General features: G+C 40.1%; 1 protein-coding gene across 1 annotated transcript in view; it reads right to left on the bottom strand.

Annotated features, from left to right (window-relative positions):
• Positions 1-7470, bottom strand: part of HCN1 (hyperpolarization activated cyclic nucleotide gated potassium channel 1) — a gene marked incomplete at both ends in the record, with an annotated part of 391133 nt that extends 383663 nt beyond the window's left edge. Inside the window, one exon of the mRNA XM_079702168.1 lies at positions 7064-7470. Within this exon, the coding sequence (XP_079558294.1) occupies positions 7064-7470 (407 nt within the window). The remainder of the gene's footprint in view (positions 1-7063) is intronic.
• Between the last annotated feature and the right edge of the window lie 15812 nt (positions 7471-23282).

Raw genomic sequence — 23282 nt, 5'->3', positions numbered from 1 at the left:
ATAATCCAGATATCCATCAACTGATGAATGGATAAAATTTGGTATATCCATATCAAAACAAAGTACTGAAACATGCTGCAACACGGACGAAACTTGAAAACATTATGCTAAGGGAAAGAAGCCAATAACAAAAGGTTACATATTGTATGATTCTACTGACATGAAATTTCCAGAATAAAAAAAAAATTCTATAGAGGCAGAAAGTAGATTAGTGGTTGGACAGAGCTGTGAGGGGAGGAAGGGAAGGAGAAAGACAAAAGTGAGCGCTAATTGGTATGGAGTTCCTTCTTAGAGTGATAACAGTTTCTAAAACGGATTGTGGTAATGGTTGCACAACTCTGTGAACATACTAGAAAACAATCATTCCCTTTAAATGAGTGAACCGTAACGGTAGGTAAATAATATCTCAAAAAAACTGTAAAAAAATAAAGCATCTGAGAAAGCTTAGCAGGAAAAAAAAAGTCTATTATGTGCATTTTTATGGCATTAGGAATATAAAATTGAATAATACTGATGAGGTTGTGGAGCTTGAATTCTAGTGGAGGGACATACATAAAATATAAATTCTGATGAAACAAGAGGCCCAGAGAGAAAATAAAATGGGGGGTGGTGGAGGTGAAGGTGATCACAATGATTAAACTGAAACCCAGATGACAAGGAGAAACTAGCTATGATGCAGAATGACAAAAAGTGAAAGGAGAATTTCAGGCAGTGGGGTTAAATGTCACATCAAACTCTCTGTGGCAGGAGAGAACTTCAGCTGGTTCTAGGAGCTGAAAATTTACCCTGGTGGCTGACAACAGGGAGGAAGTGAGTGGTGTGTGATGAGGTTGCCCAGATAGGTTGAAATTATGCAAGGTCCTCTAGCTCATGTAAGGTTTGTCAAGTGTATTCAAGAGTGATGGGAAGGCCTCAAAGGACTGTAAGCAGCGCAATAACATCATTAGACACTGGATAACAGGACATGACATAAGATCACTCTTCCCACTCTATGTACTCTATGATGAATAGAATGGAGGGCAATTTTGACTTTCCATCCTAAAGCTGCCTGTGAATATCTAAACAGGAACATCAGCACTGGTGAACCCACGTCACTTATAATTTTAAGAAGTGTCTCAATTGATAGCAGTATTAATTGGTAAAACCAACAGGTACAGAATATAACGAAGAAAAGTCATGCACAAAGATGTTTGCTGCAGCACTGTTTACAATACTGAAATACTGGAAACCTGAACATATAAAATTTGTAAACAGTTGCTAACTCTATGTGTATGTAATTAGCCTTACTTCTTTAGAGTTATAAATAACATCTTGAAAATAAAAACAGGTCTATGTAAATAAGATTGTTAAATTGTAAACCTGAGGCATGCATAATTTTGCTACCTTGCTTTAACTAAGTGGTCAGTTATTAGGTGAAACGGTTGAAGAATATTACGAGGAAATTAATGAATAAACTTGAAAAAGGTCATAAAATCAATTTTTTTTTTTTTTTTTTTTTTGCGGTACGCGGGCGTCTCACTGCTGTGGCCTCTCCTGTTGCGGAGCACAGGCTCTGGACGCGCAGGCTCAGTGGCCATGGCTCACGGGCCCAGCCGCTCCGCGGCATGTGGGACCTTCCTGGACCAGGGCACGAATCCGTGTCCCCTGCGTCGGCAGGCGGACTCTCAAGCACTGCGCCAGCAGGGAAGCCCCACAAAATCAATTTTTATCACTCAAACTTGGGTGAAGTGTGTCAGATAAATGAGCATTTATCAGATGTCCGTTGTATACAGATGTCCCTTGAACAGTTTCTCTCTCTCTCTCACACGCGCGCGCGCACACACACACACACACACAGAATTAATAGAGCCATGAGGTTTATTTTGCAAAAACAGAAAAGTCCAGGATGAACCAGGAAGCACTGCCAATTTCCCCTGATTTTTTTGGGGGGGGGTGGGAAATGCATACTTTTTCTTCATTACCACTATCTCTCGTCCTAAAATATATGGTGTCAGCCTAATTCATAGTTTGCTACTTCTTTGCCCAAAATGATAAAATGAGAATTTGTCACAGACCCTGAACATGTTCAATACTCTTCCTGCAGTGCTGACGGTCTGCCATAATTTGTATGATACCTACAAGAAACTCTATTGGAAAGTCTTCATCCTAAACCCAATTTTTGTCTCCAAGTAAGGGAGTGAATTATCTGCTAAACATAAGAATTACACTCAGGAGAGCAAAATGCTCACATCAGGATCACAGATATATTTTGCTTGCCTCATACTCACTTGGGGACACAGGTTCATTGAGTGGAATAATGCAGAATTACAAATACTATTTAAATTGTTTTCTGGTGCTGGTGTTATTTTGATTTCTGGTTTTCGATCAAGCAGATATAGTTTAACTAGATTCTGTTAAATGACCCTATGATAACAATGGTAAGTAATATATGGTTCCAATGCATTTGAAACTCTTTCATTATTATTAACCATGCAAGTTCATAAATACAAGCCCACGTAATTAAATATGAATTGGTAAAAGTGCTTCTACCCAATGACTCAATTTACACCATGTCCCCAAAAGTAGGTTTAAAGGGAAAGTTGCTCAGAAAAAAATGGAAAATATCTTGTAATATTTTAATAGTATGATCACTATATCTATTAACTGCAATTAAATAATGAAATATTTAATAAAATTTAAAGTTATATAGCTTACATGTATACTAAGTGACTGAATAAATTCATACCTCCGAATCCTTCAAATAGTTTCACTTTAATTGGGCCTAACAGTTGCTAGAGCCACTAAGAAGAACTTAATTGAATTTATAAGATATAAAAAGTTCACCTAACAGGAAAAAAAGTAAATTCTTATGGTCAATTTTGGCTGTGTTGATATGGAAAGCAAATAAAATGAGCATTGCTGGGAGAATACAGTGTATTCAGTACAAAGATAACATAGCAGTGGGCTTAAACCCCAGAAGGCTGAACTGTTTTCTCAGGAGAAGCTCCTAGAAACAAGCATTCTCTTCTGACTAACTGTTATATGGAGGAAGCCTCCCTTCACTAATGAACATATCAGTGATCTCTGACATCAGCACAGCTGTGGATGCAACATGAGGCAGAGACGGAAGCCCAGATATGACAGAATCTTCAGGAAGTGACTCCCATCTCTAGAGTCCTTGTGTACTTACGACACAATAAGCTTTTCATAGTTATTCACACTAATTGATGAAAAGCAGTGGAAGAAATAATGAGTCAAGATATAAAATCTCTTCCTTTACCAGAGGCAAGAGGTTTGCTGGCAATATATGTGGAATGGGAGCATTATTTTTTTTAAAAGTACTTATGTAAGCATGATCCAACAAAATAATGTCAGAATCTCTGAAATGACAAATAATCTGTTGATAAATTCTTCTAAGGTAAATTACTCACGTAATAACAAACATCCACAAAAGTCCTTTAGCTATTCTTTCAATGTACTTGAATGATTATATCATAACTATGGATTGGTTATGAAAGCATAATGCTTGACCAGTGTCACTTTTTTATTTAATGAATGAAAAGTAAAGTTTTAGCTAATAAATGTAAAATCACTGTTAGTAATCTCAAAATCATATTTAACCTTCAAATTAAATATTTGTGTGTGTGTGTGTGTGTGTTGTTCACATGAAACTCAGTAAGACTGAGACCATGTCCTCACCACACAAAAATCAGTGTAATCTTATTTTTTAAGTAACTATATTTTCCCTAGTTTGGGTGATTATATACCATGGTATAAACAAAAACATACAATTTTTTTAAACTAAATTCTCTAGCTCCCCCACCCCAGGTATTTCCAACAGTATTGATGGTATTTGACGCCTCTTTAGTCCCTGAAGGTTTTCTAACATCATCCTCCCCTGAGAAGGAAGGGAAATACAGGGCCTCTGCCCTACTTACACCGGAGGTAGGAGAAAACTACCCTCCAGACACAGCAATAGCACTCTTGGGCCCAGGCGGGTGATAGCAGCACCGAGCTAGCTCTCTGGGAGTCTCAGTGGGAGCACAGCCCTGCTGCCTGAGGGAAGGAGAAAGGAGCCTGACTTAGAAATCGATCATCCTGAGAAGGACTAGACCGCTAGCCACAGCGTTAAAGTCCTGACATGCCCTGGAGTGGCGGGCTCATGCTACACTCAGCGGTGTGGGGCTGACCAAAGAGCTGCCTGCAAAACTTCCCTGGCCCTGCAAAGGCTTAGGATAGTGAAGGAAAAAGCCCTGGGTATCTTTAATTTCTGGTATCTCCCCCGTTCTCCATGGAAATGTATTCTTAAGTGTCACTTTCTCAGCCACTAAATGATTACTGAGCTTAAGTTTGGCATTTGTATGAAACATAGCAAAGCACTTCCCTTAAAGTGTCTTCATCAGGGAAGGGTCTGAGGTGAAGAGACCATGACTATAACATTTCTGTTGTGCGGGTGATTACTCCCATATGGCTTTTCCTTTAGGAAAAAAAAATACTGCCAGAATTGTCTTGCTTATTTTTGCTTTTTTCATTACGTTATCCTGACATGTTATAGATTTTGAGAAATCTTATATTGGTATTGAGATCATGTAAAGATATCAATGAAATAATAATAAGACTTAAACATATGCAAGCAAGTATTTATATTTCCTCCTTAGTTTGTCGTTTTAGAAAACCTGTGTATATAGTACTTGTGAGTATTTAAATCTATGTTTTTCAGATTCCTTCCAGTTTAAAACCTAAATCATAGTAGCTGTTTAATTTATGTCTATCATTTCCTTTTTCCAATTATGCAAGGGAAAATCAAATATTCCAAACTGTTCCACAGCAGAGTTTGTTTAGGGTATTAGTGCACTCTTTAATCATCTCTCATTTCTTTAAAATGCATGATAAAATTGAACCATCAACTGATTTCAATTTCTTCCTCTGTTTAGTAACAATTTTTTTGTTTTAAAGAGATATTTTGTCTCATATGATTCATTTGGGAAAATGTGGAGAATCTTTAATTTCATGAATTGCATTCATTCAAAAGATTTTGGCACAGTATGCCGATTCCTGAAAGGTGGCCCCATGGTTTTTATGTAGTAACTGATGAAAGTTTAATTATTTGATATAGTCTACCATTTTGAAAAAGTGTAGTCTCTTTTCACACTGTTCAAGATATAAAAGTATCATAAGTAACCATTTAATTGACTGTGAAATTAAATAAACAAAGTTTAGCATTTTATTTGCATGTAAATATTGAACTACATATATTTCTGGAAAGCTATGCTTACTTTTCTTATTAAGACTGAAGGCTGTTTCCATGTAAAGTTTTTTCATGAAAAAATTATAATATGGGTTGCAATATATTTCCATTGAAGACTGAGGTACAGATAGTATTCTACATTTTATTTCAACCTTTAAAATTCTAAAGAACATGAAAATCTTATATACCTTAGAACAGGGTCATTCATAAGTTTGTTTCTGTAAGTATCTCCCTAATGAAGGAAATATGTTTGATTATTTAGTAGATCCTTTTTATATGAACATTTTTTTCTGTCAAACTCTTAATTTTCCATAGACTATAAATGTTGTTAGGTTTTATAAGTCCTCCTTTGGACTTTGCTATGTGGTGTTGCAAGTAAGAACCTTACACATTCCACAATTCCTAAAATCCATTCACCCTATTTATAAATAATAGTGGCTACTTATTTCTGAGAATATATGTTGTGTATATATATCTCAGAGAAGGTGAAGACAGTTGCTCCAAGGCTTTGTGTGGCAGGAGTATGGGTTTTCCATAGCTAATGTCATTCAGAACTGTGGACAGCTCCCATTAAGGCGTGGAGTTGAAGGCAATGTCCCTTAGCTTCTAAACATAACTCAAAGTAATGCTGCTTTTTATTGCTACATTCGTTGGCTGTTTAACAGCCGCCTATTAAAACTTCTTAGTTTGTGCACACACTCTTTTTCTTCTTTTTCCTTTCCGAACGATTTCAGCAATAAATAGATAGATAGATGTCACCCAGAGTTTTAATTTTGGGGTTTTTTTGTGGTTTTTTTAAAATTAAAAGCCCAGCCTTCTTCCGGCGCTAATATAACGTGACAGCAGGGTGTTCGCGCACTAATAAGAGGATCTACTTCACGACCTTCATTTGATAATCTCTAAACATGCTTATAACCGAATGAATACTTGGGCGACAAATAAGATCAGGAAATGTCTTAATTTTAATTCGCCGAAGCAGAGTTTCCTTGACAGCTGACAGCTCTCCTGCCCTTGTTCCCGAGTTGGGAAACGGGAAAGAAATTTCTGAAATAGACTAGTAGCCAAGGTCAAGAAAGGGTGTCCCTCTGTTTCAGGAAGGGGGCTCTGGAAACGCCCCCTGTCTCCGTTTCGGGAACTCGAGGCTTCCTGTCACGCTCCTGCCCCGCCTGGCAGCGCCAGCTCCACTGATATCTCAAGTCAGGGACTCTCCAAGCGCAAATTACCCTTCCTCAGCCTGCCAGCCACTATCTTGAAGCAAGGCACAGAGGATACCCAGCGACTATAAGCGGATGAGAAACAGACTAATAAACACTCCCCACAGGCGAGAGAGGCTGGACCGGCTGGGACCTGTGAGTCACTGTCTCCGGTCGCCCCTTCCTCTCCTCAAACCCAGGGGCGCCTTCTTCCCCTCTGGGAGGGACCCACTTCTTGGGGGAGTAGCGCGAGGGAGGGTGGCACCCCCAAGACGACTTTCTGGCCACTTTCTTATACTCTCATCTCCGAAGGGAAAGTTTCCCTGAACAACTTAGCATCCTCCCATCCGGGGGTCACCGTGGCCTTCTTCCCCGACCTGGCCCCAAAGTTCCCGAGGCAAAGCAGGAGAACCTTCCCGGGGTGCCCGGGCAACAGGAACACATCAGACAACCTCCTCCTGGGTGGAAACTAGTTGTGGAAGAGTCGAGCCTGTCGCCCGAGTGCAAGCCTCCGGCGGCGCCGCCCGCCGCCCGCCCGGCACCCCCTCCCCGCGAGTCCCCGTGCGCCCCCTCCCAAGAGCGGGGAAGCGCGTTTGAGGGCGCGCCCGGAAGGGAGGGTGGGGCGGCGACAGGGAGTCCTCACCTGAAATCGCTGTAAGGGTGGATAATCCAGAAGCCTGCAGTTTTAACCCTTTCCTGCTCCTTCTCCACCGCCTTCTGGCTCCCAAACATGCGGAGGGAGAATTTGTTGACCCCGGGCTGCAGCATGGAGGTGAACTGCCGCTGCATGAAGCCGTACTGCCGCCGGGGCCCCTCGGCGTCCTCGAAGCCCCCGGCCGGCTCCTCGCCGCCGCCGCCGCCGCCGTCCACCTTGAAGCACACGGAATTGCCCTGCTCCTTCCCGCCGGCCCCGCTGCCCCCCGGCGGGGTGCCCAGGCGCTTCTCGGCCGCGGCAGGCCCCGCGCCCGTCGCGGGCGCCTTGGTGGGAAAGACGCTGTTGCCATCGTCCCGGCTGTTGGACGACGAGTTGGGCTTGCCGCCTCCTTCCATGCCCGGGGGACGCGGCCGGCGACGGCGCGGGCTCCAGACTCGCCGGCCGCCCGGCGCCGGGGACACGAAGCGGAGGGGGCAGGGGCCCGATCCGGCGGCCGCCGAGCCCGGCTGCCCGTCGCGGCGGCGGCGGCGGCGGCGGCGGCGGCTTCTGCTTCCCGCCCGCGCCGCTGCTCGCTGCGCGCCTGGCTCCCGCCGCCGCCGCTGCCCTCAGTGGCTGCGCTCCCCGCTCCGGCGCGCCTGGTGCTGAGGCTGAGGCTGCCCGAGCGAGGCGAGGCTCCGCTCAGCCCTCGCGCGCCAGCGCCTCCCGGCGGCTGCCCTCTGCTGGCCGGAAAGGGAGTCTCCCCGCCCGCACGCCGCACGCTCTCCCTCCACTCTTGCTCCACTTCTGCCCAGCGTGACATTGAACTCAGGAGCCCTCGAGACATTTATTCGCACGTGTTGTGAGAGACTCGGTGTACGTTTGCACGAAAAAGGAGAGAGAGTCAGAAAGACAGAGGGAGAAAGACTGAGCCAGCGGATGTATATTTATCCAAAAGAAACAAACATCCTTGAACTCATTGAGACCTTGTCACATTGAATGCCTGTTTGAATGATGTCACAGATCGGGAAAGGGAGAGAAGCTGGCTCTACGTGCAGAAAATTCAGCGTACAGCTAGGTGTACATAAGAAAGTAAGATTTGACAATGGATGATAAATTTAATGAGCGGAAGTGAACTTGTGTGTGTGTGTGTGTGTGTGCGCACGCACTTGAAGGAGAGAGGCAGACAGGGAAAAGAGACTAGATTCTGTGTAACCCAGGGTAATCAGCTGCTTGGGGCTTTTCAGATGAAGCTCTGCACCTGGAGACCGACAGCTGACCTCCTTACATTTATCCTTGTTTATTCTCTCCGAGCTCGTTACGCAGAAGATGGGATTTCTTTCTTCCCAAGGCCACTCACATCAATACGCAGGTCTTCCGGAGGCCAATACTGAAAGAAAAGTGTGTTAGGGAAACCTCACCAGAGCTGACCTAACTTTTCATGTTATGTAATCAATAAAACACACTAAGAGGCCTCTATGTTGGGCAGTGTTCACCTATGCCTCACCAGGAAGCCAAGATGTCTTAGGATCTAGGCAGAATGTAATCACAATTTCAGACGGGGGAAAGTATTCTCAAGTGAAACTTACAGCATGCTGCTGATGCTGAAGAAAGCCTTCTGAGATTCCTCTTATTCCCTCGGTGTCTCCCAAATCCAGTGGATCAGCTAAAGGAAGCAAGATGTTCTGCCAAACTCACCAGTCCCTCAGCAGGGCAGCCCCAAGTCTGAAGAGCTTCAGGACACTCAAATGTCCCAAAACATCTGTTCCAGATACAAGCATTGCCTTCCTGCCAGCAGACTCTTTAAAGGAATTCCTGCCCTGCCAAGAGTCCCTGATCTCATGGGTCCTGTTGACTACAGCCACATTTTAGGGGGAGCAGAGTGGGCACTTTGGGGAGGGAATCTGTGACAAGCTGGTGACCAATGGCCTAGCACGAAAAAATGAGTGGGGCGAATCAAAGTGCTTTCCTGAAAAGCTGAATGGGGATGAAGCCAATTGAGAATAGGAGAGGCAGGGATAAAGACAGAGGAAGACAACTAGAGGCCCCCATGAGGGGTTAACAGGGGCTGAGAATGGAGGCAGAGAACCGAGAAAAAAGAAGAGAGAAGCAGAAACTAGAAGCCTTTAGGCCTAGCTGTGCTCTAATTCTGTAAGATTCCCCTTTCCATTCTACTTACCATAGTCTATGCTAAATCTCTTTGTTCAGTGAGCTCCACCCTGACTCACACACCATATGTTTTCAGCTAATCAAAAACCAGAACCTTAAGAAATAAGCATAGGTGGCCAAATTTCAACGGTAAGAAATAGGAACAATATAGTGCTGCGATCTATCAAAGTAGGGACTTTGGAAACCCAAGGGGTCAGGTGAGGATACCAGGTGCTGAGGGAAGAAGGAAGCCAAGGGGATGGATAAAAACCAACACTGCCTAAAGCACAGTTCTTCCTAAGAAAGGCTGGATTACTCAGGCAGCTTCTCTTTATTAGACTAAAGATGTTCCCTACTTTTCTCCCATTCTGCAGGCTTCTCCAATCCCTCTATTTTCAGTCATGAGTGTGACAATGTATATTTTAGCATAAATTTTAAATTTTATAATAATTTAAAAATATACCATCAAAAATGTTATGCTAACTGAGTTTAAGTCACTTTCTGTTTCCTTCAAGCCAATCCTTCTATTTGTTCTTTTTCAACTTAATCTTAATCATGATCAGGCAGTTATTTTTGCCAGAATTTTTCTCCGTTTCAACGTCTGTACTAAACTAATATGACAGAATTACTGAAAAACAAGTTTACAAAATAGAACAAAGGTCACAAACCATTCATTGGTTGTTCCAGGTATAGCTTTTAGGCCATTTTTCATTCATGTAAATTCTCAAAACAATATATTGTTTTTCAAAATTTGGAGAATATGTATATTATACCTGTTTATTAACTTAAAGTTGCCAGCAATAGAAAAAGTCAAGTTTCTTCACTTTCCTTTCAGACTGTTGATTTAAAGTCATTTAGAACGTGGACTTACATTAAAAGCTTCCTTATAAAAAGAGAGAAGATACAAGAAGATTAGAACAGAGTGAAAGCTATAAAAGAATGAAAGCAATGAGGGACAGACAAGATAGACAGAATTAGCAATTGTGTTTTAGAATGTGACCCAATAGTGAAACAACTTCTGTGGCTAGCACAAATTTCTTTCATGTTTATTTGTTCTATTCTATTTCTGAATTCACTGAATGAATGAGAGAAGTTTTTGACCAAGGAAGAAATTAGGGACTGATTATTCGCTCAGAGTGAAACTGAGGAGATAAGGGCAAGTTAGGGTTTGTGCCTGTTTATCTTCCTGCTCTCCAGCCCCAGACCTAAATTTTACTTTCCTATTTTCACTTCCTCCTCTCCTCATCCTACCCCTCCTCTAACTGTTCCAGACACATATGTATCATGTCCAGAATAGGCCTGAATTTTGAGGATAACCTCTCCTCAGCATGTTTCCATGTCTGTTCATTGATAAACCATCTCAGGCTGAAATCCATAGAGCTAAATTAGAGTGTTTTCTTTTTTTTTAAGTCATCTTAGAAGGAGGACTACCATCATGTTTCATTCTACGTCATTAGATGCTCATGATGTCAAAGTGCCTTGTATTTCAAAGGAATTTGATTTCTGAGGTCTCATCAGAGAATATCAATTATGAATTCATTTCATGAGAATGTCCCATTAGTAGTTATAATGAGTGTTGTGCAGTACATACAAGGATCATGCATCTTTTTAAATGTTCTCTGTTTCCTTTAATATTCTGCTTAAAATCAAATTGCAGTCAGCATCAGAAGATTAATATGAAACTAAAATAAAATCTCCATGCAGCAGACGCAAGCACATGTGAAATGAGACCAAAGAAAGATAGATGGGCAACTTGAAGTTTGACAGCTTATTGGAAAATTATTAGCGAAATTTAAAGGTTTAAGGGATAAAACATTTCAGTCCCCGTACTAGGATAGAGGAATATGTTAAATACACATTTCACATGTAAGGAAATAAAGTCAGATCTGTCTCTGTTGAAGAAGGCAATGGCTTACCATTGCAGTGAAAAGAACAGCTGACGAAAGGCAACCTCACAGTGTCTCTGTCCCGTGCGCAGGCAAACTTGAGTGTCTATTTGGAAAGCAACCGCCAATATCATGCTTAATGTGAAACACTAGCGCTATTAAAGTCAGAACAAGACACTCAAACTCAGCATGTCTTCAATATGTAGTATTTTTAGTTGATAATATTGCCTCACTGGAAAACCAGAAGAATCAGCTGCATTACCATCACAATTAATAATAGGATTTAGAATAACAGAAATTAGAAAGTTCATACAAAGTAAACATGGAAAATTCATTGAAGCTGAAAGGATGGAAAAATATAGTCCATGCAATAGTAACCAAATGAGAGAAGAGCTGGCTATATTAATATCAGACAAGATAGACTTTAAATCAAAAAGTTATAAGAGACAAAGAAGGACATTATATATTAATGTACAATACAGCAAAAAGACATAACAATTATAAACGTTTACCCACCTAACGACAGACCATCAATATATATGAGGCAAAAACTGACAGTTGGAGAAGTGGACAGTTCTACAATAATAGTTGGGGACTTCCAAACTCTACTCTCAACAATGGACAGAACAACTAGAAGATAAGTAAGGAAACAGAGGACTTAACAAAATAAACCAACAGATCTAATAGCCACATACAGAACATTCCCTACAGCAACAGCATATACATTCTTCTCAAGTGCACAGGGGACATTTTCCAGGATAAACCATATGTTAGCCCACAAATTAAGCCTCAATAGATTTTAAAAGATAGACATCATACATAGTATCTTCTCTGACCACAACGGGAAGAAGTTAAAAATCAATAACAGAAATAAAACTGGAAAATTCACAAATTTGTGGAAATTAGCACAATGGATCTTAAACAACCAATGCATCAAAGAAGAAATCACAAAAGAAGTTAGAAAATAGTTAAGATGAATGGAAACAAAAACACAGCATACCAAAACATATGGGACACGATGAAAGCAGTGCAAAGGGGGAAACGTATAGCCATAAATGCTTACATTAAAAAACAAGAGATATCTCAAATCAACAACCTAACTTTACAAAGTAAGGAACTAGAAAAAGGAGAACAAACTAAACTCAAGTTATCAGAAGGAAGGAAATAATAAAGATTAGAGCAGAGATGAATGAAATAGAGAATAGAAAATAATAGAGGATATTAATGAAATTAAAAGTTAGTTCTTTGAAAAGATCAACAAAACTGACTAACCTTTAACTAGATGGACTATGAAAAAAAGAGAGAAGATTTAAATTACTAAAATAAGTTGAAATGGGGACATCACTACTGATTCTACAGACATAAAGAGGATTATGAGAGTGCTAAGAGTAACTGTACGCTAACAAATTGGATAACCTAAATGAAATGGACAAATTCTTAGAAACCCCAAAGCTACCAGGACTAAATCATGAAGAAATAGGAAATGTGAATAAACCTATAACTAGTAAGAAAATTGAATCAGTAATAATAATAAAAAAAAATCTCCTCCCCCCCAAAAGAAAAGCCCTGGACCTGATGGCTTCACTTTGGTGACTTCTACCAAACATTTAAAGAACAACAAATGCCAGTACTTAAACTTTTCAAAAAAGCTGAAGATTACAGAACACTTTTTAACTCATTCCATGAGACTAGCCCAACCCTGATACCTAAACCAGACAAATAAACTACAAGTAAAGAAAACTATATACCAATAACCCTATGAACACTGATACAAAAGTCCTCAACAAAATAATAGCAAACCAAATTCAGCAGCATTTTAAAAGAATTGTACACTGATCAAGTGGAATTTATTCCTGAATGAATATTTCAACATAAGAAAACCATTCAATGTAATACACCACAGTAACAGAATAAAGGAAAAAAACTCACATGGTGATTTCAATTGATGAAGAGGCATTTGACAAAATCCAATGCTCTTTCATTATTACAAACCTTGAACAAACCAGGATGGAAGGAAACCACCTCAACATAATAAAAACCATATATGAAAAACCCATAGCAAACATTGCATCAATGGGGAAAGATGGAAAGATTTTCCTACAAGATCAAGAATAAGATAAGGATGCTTGCTTTCACCACTTTTATTTAACATAGTACTTGAGGTTTGTTTGGATAAATTTTTGGCTATTAATTCATTTTATATATCACTAAGCATTTCACTGCTATAGGGATGATCACAGTGCATTATAATTACTGATTTGTATCTTTTATCCTAGAGTGTGAGCAATATTAGTTCTATAGCTTCTAATGATAATACCAGCTTACTCAGTCCTGGGCCCTGTGCAATGTGCTTTACAGATATCTATCTCACTTTAAGTTCATAAGGCAAAGATTGTCTCTATTTTACATGGTAGGATGGAGGGCTAACTGACATAAAAATTTGACACAGCTTTTATGTGATGGAGCTACTGCTTGACCATGGTCCATCTAACTCCAACACTGCCTATGCCACTAACTGAAATGATGTGCCTCTTATTTTAATAATAGCTGGATAGATAGATAGATATTTTTTCAAGCTCACATGTTTCTTGGCATATTAAAAATCATTAAATATCTTGTCACCAGATGAATGAATGAATGAATAAGCAAATAAATGAACAAGACAAAATGGGGTTAATAATTTGCCGATGCTGAATTGATGGATTTTACTTTCCTTCTTAAAATTGTATTTTCCTTTAACCTTTCATTTCCAAGGCCAAACCTCATGACTCATTGTCTGAAAGAGAGGAGGTGGTACTGTCACCAACAAAGAGGCCATTGATCACCTTTGAGTCTCAGAGCTGACTTTCTCCACCTCCTTAGCAAGAAATTTCAGAGTCTGGAAATGAAGTCTGGAAATGAAGTTGCATACTATTATAAATGAGACTATTATTGTTCTGAATCAATTAGAATGCTAAGGTTAATTTTTGTGATTTTTTGTGATTCTTGTTGTCTCTAGCAATTGACAGACCCTACTTGTTGAGATTTTGTTCACCTGTTTTGTCCCCTGCCCCTCACACCCCAACAGTGGCAATTATTACTAAACCAACCCATTCACATATGCTCTTCTTAAGATTTTTATAAACAAAGGCTTTTATTCTAAAATAAATGACCTTGAATTAGGGATAAAATTTTAGCTGGAAAAAAAGAGGGTAAAGAATCCCACAAAAGGACAAATTTTTGACCTTATTGGAATTGAGAAATGAATTAAACAACATCACTGTATTCTGAAATATTGGTGCCCATTTTGAGAAACTTACTTTTTTGTTAAAAAAATATTGGATATAAATATTTTAATATTGCAGGAGACAGCCTTCTGCTGATTTTCTTGGTCTATAATCCCTTTCTTTGAGATGGAGCCATTTTCAAATTCCACATGGTTAGGATTGGGCTCTAATCCCTGGACCCTGCTACCCTTTCCTCCCATCACAAGTATGGGTGCTTGACTCAAAGCCAGGTCATGAAAGTTATTCTCCCAGAATCTGAGCTCTTCAACACAGACTAAGTGAAATTGGCAGTTGGGGCTGAGTTTTCCACAACAACAATGTAGAGATGCACTCCACGGATTCTCCTACAAGAATTCCATAGGGCTGCCCTCATTTTTGTCTCACTGTTCGGATCTTCCTTAAATTATGTGAAGCTCTGGGCTGTATATTCTTTATTTCTCCCTCCAGATTTAATCTCTGCCCCCTTCTCATCTCCCCGTGCCCCAGAGGCTAAGACCCATGGCCTGCCCATCACCAGGACTCCATATACTCTGACCTCTCAAGGCCAGTAGGAGGGATCAAGAGAAAACAGAAGGGCAAGAGGAGAAAAAGAAGCAGGTTTTTATGCCCCTTATGCCACTTTACTCCCTTCCTTTCCATGATTCTGTCCTAGGCTGATTTAGTCTGTGGCCACAGCACCTACAGCCTTCTCAAGGGCTATAGCTTTGTGCCTGGTGTGGTAATAGCTGCCACTTTAGGAACAGTAATGCCTTCCAACTATGCCTTGTTCCCGCGTGGCTGTTTTACCATCCTTGTGGGTCTCCTTAACTTTGCCCATATCTCTGCATGCCACATCTCCTCTCATTAAGATATCTTCAATGAATTCTGCTGAGTGTGTCACCTTTTTCTTGCCGGATCTTGACTGGTAGAGCTTCCTAATACATGTCTAGCAAATTCCTAATACATGTCTAATAAATTTCTAATAAATTCCTTTGTCAGCGTTGGCATCTTTTTTGTTTTTTGTTTTTGTTTTTGGCTGTGCCATGCGGCTTGTGCGATTTTTGTTCCTTGACCAGGGATCGAAACCAGGCCCCCTGCAGTGGAAGCACGGAGTCCTAACCACTGGACCACCAGGGAAGTCCCAAAGTTGGCATCTGTTTCCCACACCAGAGAACCCACAGATCCATCGGCCTTTTTGTCTCTCTATATTCATCAAAATTGTTTAGTTTTCATTATATGTATATGTGAAATTATTAACTAACTATATATAATTCAATACACATTGTCTAAGAATATTATTCAGCAACACTTGTTTTTAGAGAAGTTTCTTAACCCATATCTGCTTTGGTTAACAATCTTTGTGAAACATCAACTATAACTCTAATATACATTCCACCTGTTCAGATTAAAAAATGGTTTTATCGCTGATCTCTCTGCTTAACTTCCACCTTTTATCCAATCTGTCAACAATTCCTATTTTCTCTACATTCTAAATCTGACCTCTTCTTAATCCTTTGCCTCTTTACCATTTAAATTCAAACTCTCCAGCCAGAATGAGTCACTTACAACAGCAGCCAGGTCAGGTCATTTCTCTAGTCCCAATCCTCTCAGGGGATGACTCTCCCAGTACAAGCCACAATCTTGACAGTGGTCTCCTGAGCCCTGTTACCTCTCTGACCCCATCGCCTAGCACCCTGCTCCCTCAAACTCTGCTCCAGCCACACAGACCTCCTTGCTCTTCTTCAAACTTCCAGGCATCCTTCTACCTCAGGACTGGCAGATGTTCCTTCTACCTGTGATGTTTTTCTCACACCTCAAACAGGTGTTTGCTTGAGGTGATCTTCTCGGTAAACCTTCCCTGATCATTTTATGTAAAAGGCAACTCTCCTTATTTCTTCCAGTCTCTTCCTTGCATTATTTTTCTCCTCTGCTTTGTACCCCAAGTGACATGCTCAATATTTTACTTCTTTATTTATTGATTGCTTGTCTCTCCCATTAGAATGTGAGTCCATAGGCTTTATTCACTGCTGTGTTCCCAGGATTTAGAACAGTGACTGGCACCTATTTTTATTCAATCAATTGGTTTTGAAAAAATGAAATAATAGGCTTACTTTCTCCCTTTGAGGTAAGAAACTTATAACAAAATATAATTAATTATATATTAGTAATTACATAATTATTGCAATTCTTATTTTTAACACAATGGACTAAAGGCTTAAGAAGATCCTCTTACCAGGTAGAAGAAAATTCACAGACTACTGTTCTTCTATCTTCATCTATATTTTTGCTGAAATATCACCTTATAGAACCAGGATCATTTCATGACAAATCATATAATAGCAGTAAAATTACTGAGTCAATATTATAACTGCAAATGATTCAGGTGACTTAATGCAAAGGAGAATGGACTCTAAATTTTAGATTTAACAATATTTTTTCTAGAAAAAAGGAGAAGAGATATTAGTATATTATTACATAGATACTAAATAGAATTTGGGTGAAGAAAGTGCTATTTATAAACAATATCTTGAAAAAGTAAATTTTCTGTAGAAATAGAAGCTGGCAGCTAATAACGGCATATATTAGAAGTTGAAGGAATTAACAGTAAGTTATATTGGGGTCTTTAAATGTGTAATAAATGAACGAAAGATCCTTATTCCTCAGCAGCCTTGGAGATAGTTAAATGGTACAAATCAAGTCACTTATCCAGGACCATTGATTGACCAGACTTCTCAGGAATAGCAAGGCTTGAAAATAAGGCAAAGTAATCATCCCAAGGGTGTTCCAAAGAGTCAGAAACTCACAGATTCACAGAGTACCAGAGCCTGAAGTAGCTTTAGGCAACCTAAGTACTGGCCCTAGAGTTCAGGTGAAATAATTGGTACCATGGGTTATGAATTAATGAAAAACACTTTTTATTTTTGTGGGTTGACTTTGGATGGAAATTGGCAGTGTTAGTAAGCAGTGCATGGAAAGTCGGTCAATGAGCCATCAAAAGCCTGCTTGTGTGAAGACTGAGAAGCTTCTTAGGGAAACTCATACTAAGGAAAGAAGCAGGCGTCATAAACCTGAAGCTCTAAAACAACCACAAGATGAAGGATGTAGTGATTCTGAGACTGTGTTAGTGCCTGTTGCTCAGCCGTACCCCTACCCACCCTCATGGATGGCTGAATATCCTGGAGAGAGGAAATGAATGGACTGTTCACTAACAAGCATAAAACATAAGGGAAATGGATTATTGGGGTGCTTATATCAAAGTGTAATGGGGAGAGGATGGTCCTCTCTACTCTATTCTGACTCACACATACTCATATATACCCTTGTCACACGCAGAGCACCAGCAGCTTTGACAACACAGTGGCCCCCAGCATTAGAGGTGTGTCCTCTGGGAGGAAGCAGAGACCATGGCGTCCACTCAGAGATGCCCTGTCTGCCACACACAGGCAGCTCACGGCAAGGTCGGCCATGCTTGTGCTCCCTGGAACAGCAGCACTACTGAGCGTAAGCTTCTTCTTGAGCGTAAAGGCAACACCCTTGGGGACTCCCAGAAGTATGCAGCCGGGAGGAAGGTGGTTAAGAACAAAGAACGTTTGAGTTGCTTCTGAAGATAACCTCAGCTTTACTTACCAGCTGCGAAATAAGTGAATAAATAAGTATGGGTTACATAAGGAGTGATTTTTCCTCCTCTCAAAATCAGGCCTTTCAAGAAAATGATTCTCTACGTGAAGATCTGCCAAGATTTATTATTATTATAGTTAACATCATTGAACATATGCATCTTCAATCAAATGTGTATAAGTATAGGTGTATAAGAAAAACCTGAGACAACAGACTAGCATAGTAATTCTGCCCTTTAATTATTTTACTTAATTAAGAAGATAACAATAACTCTCCTTCGAATGCACGTGAATGCATTTTAAACCCAGTGAGTAATATCAAGTCAGCTCTAGTTTATTTGGACTAATTGGAGATAGCAGCTAAACGGTGAAACTGACTTCAGTGATTTTTTTACTTCTTGGCATCCAATTCTCATATCTAACAGCCTTCCAATTTCATTTTGAGAAATGACCTCCCTGAGTATGAGCTATCCTGGTGGCACGTTGCATTAAGTTTCTCTGTCCTCCCCTGTGAAATGTGAAATAATGCAGAGGCTTTTAAGAGACAAATCTCTTTTCTCACCATTCCAAGACAGCCAAGGGAAGAACACATGATCTGAGCTCTTTCTCTCCAGCGATTTTGAATCCTAAGTAGCGTGCGGTAAGGACAGAAAAAAAAATACATATGATTTTGCCTACATATTCCAGTAATGGCACATGAATGAAACTTTTAAGCTCTTCCTGCCTCAAAATACCCTGGATATATTCGGTTTCTGTACTCTTCAAGCTGATTTCTTCAGCTTTCTCTTCAATCTTATGGATTTTCTTTTTGCTAAAGTTAATTTCTGTGACTTATAACCAATTATCTTGACATGGGCATCAGGTAGCACCAGAAGTGTGTGGTGCCAGAGTGGGGTACAAATATAGACTACTATTGTTTGAATGTTTGTGTCCCCCAAAATTCATATGTTGAAATCCTAATCCCAAGGTAATGGAATTAGGAAGTGGCCTTTGGAAGGTGACTAGTTCATGAGGGTGAGGCCTCATAAATGGGATTTGTGCCTTTTAAAAGAGGGCAGAGGACACTCCCTAGTCTATACTGACTCACAGAGCTCGCTAGACCTTCTACCAGGAGAGGTCACAGCCAAGAAGTCAGCAGTCTGCAACCTGGAAGAGGGCTTTCACCAGAACCCAACTGTGCATGCATCCTGATCTTGGACTCCCAGTCATCTTTCTCCAACAGTGAGAAAGAAATATCTGTAGTTTATAAACGACCAAGTCTGTGGTACAGTCATCTCTTGGGATCTGTGGGGGATTGGTTCCAGGACACCTCTCCCCCTTCCCACATGTATACCAAAATCTGCAGATGCCTTACATAAAATGTCCCTTATATAAAATGGCCCTCCCCATGCAGAGTTCCACATCCTCTGATTCAGCAACCTGCAGACTCAAATCATCTGCCGTTGGCTGAATCCACAAATGGAGAACCTGAGGATCCAGAGGGTTGGCTGTCTTTTATTATAGCGGCCTGAACAGACTAAGACACAGACCACTAGAGAGATATGAGGTATTTGAAATTGATTAAATTGCCGAGACAGAACTAAAAGCAACAAAACTCCATGCATATCCTTGTAATGGAATCGAGAAACTCACAGTACCAGGGGAAGTGGCCAAACAGCTAATTAAGTGCCCACCTGTGTCCACTTGGAACCAGTTGCCCATTGAGAGCAAACCAATGGATTACCAGATAACTAGGTTGCTATGAAACAATATAAATAGCATAAGGGGTTTCTCTTTTGTTGTTTTTACAGCACTTATTTGAAATGTTATTTTTATTAGTTAAAGTTGTTATTTTTGGCCTTTCTCCACTAGAAAATAAACTCCATGAAGACACTTAGTCCATTTTGTTCACTGTTCTAATCTCTAGAGTTCCTGGTATACGGTAGGTATTAAAGAATATATACAGAGGAATAAATTAATTCTAGAACAATGAGATATGTCTGCTTCTGACAGTGTGCTCATCATTAAGCCATTGTCTCTCACATATGAACTGGTCCTTCTCTGCTTATATATGGGACTCCACAAACCACATTTCTTTTTTGCCAGCTGAATCACTGTTAGGCTCTCCCAAAAGGGAGTACTAGAGGGGACTGGAAATCTGGAAGGGGGAAAAGAAACACACTTCTCCTTTGTTTCCTGTTCCTGTCACCATCCCATAGCAATGGTTCTTCACCGTGACACTGACAGTGTTTCTGGTAGCAGCAGGGTGTGCTACTTTGCAATATTCTACACCCCAGGACCTCCCCAGCCTGCTCTCTCGGAGATACCAGCAGCAGCTGAGCACCAACCCTTCCTCAGAGGTCAGAGTCTCAGCATCACAGGGGGGTGAGTGAGAAGAGGGGAAACCTCAGTCCTTGCTTTACACAGTTCCAATGTGTACGGATCTTAGTTCCAATAGCAAAATTATAGGCCTGATGAACAGAGAACTGATTTAAGCCAGTACAATAAAGTCTAGGCTTCACATGCAATTCCCACACGAGCCAATTCACAGACTCTGAGCTCCTTGAATGGAGGCGAGAAAGCATCCATTTAGGAAGGACTAAATTATGGAGCTAATTAGAGAGTTTGCGGTTTGATCTCCTGGGTTTTTCAACTAGCTTGCTTTCCTCCTCACTCACAAAATGGTCCTCCTATTATTTCTCTGCTTTGTCCTTCACTGACCCCTTTTCTTCTCTTGTGTATAACACTTCCTATCAAACCCAGTTCCTGGGGATTCAGACACCCCCTAGTGTCAGCTGGTCAGCCTGGGGCTGAAGGTAATAAGAGGATCACAGGTAGATTTACCATGATCTTGACAAGCTTCAGGGCCCTTACCTTGCCCAGCCTTAGGAGAACCCTAGCAGTGTGTCACTATTTTCTTTTAAATTTTGTAAACGTAAGGTATTTTTATCTTCTTTTTCTTAAAGAAGCCACTTCGTAGTGTATAAGCTTCAGGCCCCACCAAACATGGATCTTCCCCTGAAAAGGTGATGAATGGAGATTTAAAGTAAGTCCATACAACTGCAGGCCCAGTGGAAACACTGAACATGATAATTGCCCAGTTCCTAACTGTTGCCAAAAGTCTGTGTTGGCCCAAGGTAGTGGTTCACACTTATTGCCCCACTGTGCTCTTAGACTCTGAATTTGTCCTGAGTTTTCATTTTTTTAATACAGTATGGAGTATATTATTAATATTTGCAGAAGAATAAATCAGGAAGTATATGGTATATCTGTCTCATCTAGTATGTGAAACATGTGCAGTGAGTTAAGTTCTTACTGTAGTGCATGGTTGACTCTGCCAGGTGACCAGGAACAATGTACATCTTTTCCCCCAGCACATTTCAGAGATGATGCATCCAACACCTCCCTTTCAAGGAGAGCAGGAAGGCATTCACTGATAGAATAAGTTTACTTGGACATGAAAGGCTAGGAACATCAAACACCTTCAAACCTCCAGTGAGAGTAAAAGAAAGAGGCAATGATGCTGCTACTACCAGTCACTTGGTGTACTGGGCGGTGCACCACAGAACATACTGGAAACTGCAAGACACACAAAACCACCAAGCTGCACTTGGTGAAGTCAGAGTAATTACATGTGACATTTTTTGTTATGAATATAATGTTGGATACAAATGAAATTAAATTTGAGAGGTTCTATGATGCTGTAGCATCTAAAATTTGACAAAACAGAATCTCAAAATCATAAAAATCATTAAGCATAAAAGTCAGTCAAAAGTAGTGACAATATTGATGAGGTTTAGCTTGTGAAATATTAGCTTAAAATGGTATCCTGGAATGGTTAAAAATATAGTACCTTCAAAAATATTTGAGCAGAAATATTTACATGTCAAATTGATAAAATCCTCCAAAAATAATTACTGTTCTACTTAATTTATTTTTAAAATTCATATAATTGATAGAAGTATTTTATACTATATACAGATATGCTATTTTAAAATATTACAAATAACTGTATTTTTGAAAAGGTGCCTAAAAAGAACTATAAGTTCAGCAATATAATAAATTTGTCAGTTAATAAGTAAATACTCAGAAAATTAAGTACTTTTAATTTCTTGGTGCCCCTTTTCTCTGTTAAAAGTGTTCAGTCTGGTTTTGATAATATGGTTGGCTAGAACAAGACCTCCTGAGCAAGAGGCAGGAGCACCTCAGTAGATTCCTGACCTATAAAATAAGCTATTCTGGTAGGAAGAGCCAAGGCTAGGCCCTAGAAGTCTTTCTCCCAATCAAAAATTTAAATCAAAAAGTTTCATATTCTTTGATGGTAATAGGGAAAGCTATGCCACTATTAATACTTGAAAGATGCAGAGCTGTTGATTCATAGAATATGCCAATTTCCCTCTCTAGTTTGTCCAGTGCATAAAATGAATGGGTCTTAGAGAACAGGAGGTGGTCATCGTAAGCTTAACCAAGGGTGGTGATGCCAGTCCCAGCTGCTATTCCAGTTGTTGTCTCCCTGCTGGAGTGAATCACTATAGTCCCTGGCACATTGTACCCAACTTTTAGCCTAGTGAATATTTTCTTTCCTCGGTCCAATTTAAAGAAGTTGTCATACCTCCATAGCAATTTGTTGCACTTTGGGACCACATATGTCCTTGTGTTCTAACAGAATCTTCATTATACAGAAACATTTTCAACACTTCCTTGTATCATGAACTAAGAAAAACACTAATCAGAGAGATATTATCTTAGCATACCTGTATCATTAGATGCATCTGATTTATTTGAAAACCATCCATCCTAACATCTTTTCATAGTACTACTTTGAAATCTTTATCATTGAACATGTCTAGCATATTTCATCTGCTTTTAGCTAAACTGATTTCCTGGATGTTAGATAGCTGACTGAGGCCCCACTGGATAAAATTACCTACTGTCATTCCAATTGCCATATCCTCAAAGTCTTTGTCTTGGTATTTATTTATTTTTCAATGAGACAGAATGTGTGACAAGCATTTGTTTCACGCTTCTAATTAGATTCAATACAAAAGTAAGAAGAGCTGACTCAGAGGTTTATCTTGTGAGCTTGATTTATGCTTTCATGAAATCATAGTGCGCTAGATGAAGGCTGGTCTCCCAGCTCAACAGGAATTATAGTGGTATTTGTCTTTTCAAGTGGCATCATTTAACCAAAGAAAAAGGAAGGCAGCCTTCCAAAGCCTATTGGCTGCCAGTAACCCAAAGTGCACTTCTGAGGGGTAGCTTCCTGTTGAGTATTTGCTGGTAAACTTGGAACTGATACACTGCATACATAAATTCAAATTTAGCTGCTTCAAAGAACATTTTTACAATAATACCA

The sequence above is a fragment of the Hyperoodon ampullatus genome, assembly GCF_949752795.1.
Source record: "Hyperoodon ampullatus genome assembly, chromosome: 4".
NCBI classification, from domain to species: Eukaryota; Metazoa; Chordata; class Mammalia; order Artiodactyla; family Ziphiidae; genus Hyperoodon; species Hyperoodon ampullatus.
The sequence above is the reverse complement of the archived record's forward strand: the minus strand, read 5'-3'. Positions and strand labels throughout refer to the sequence as shown.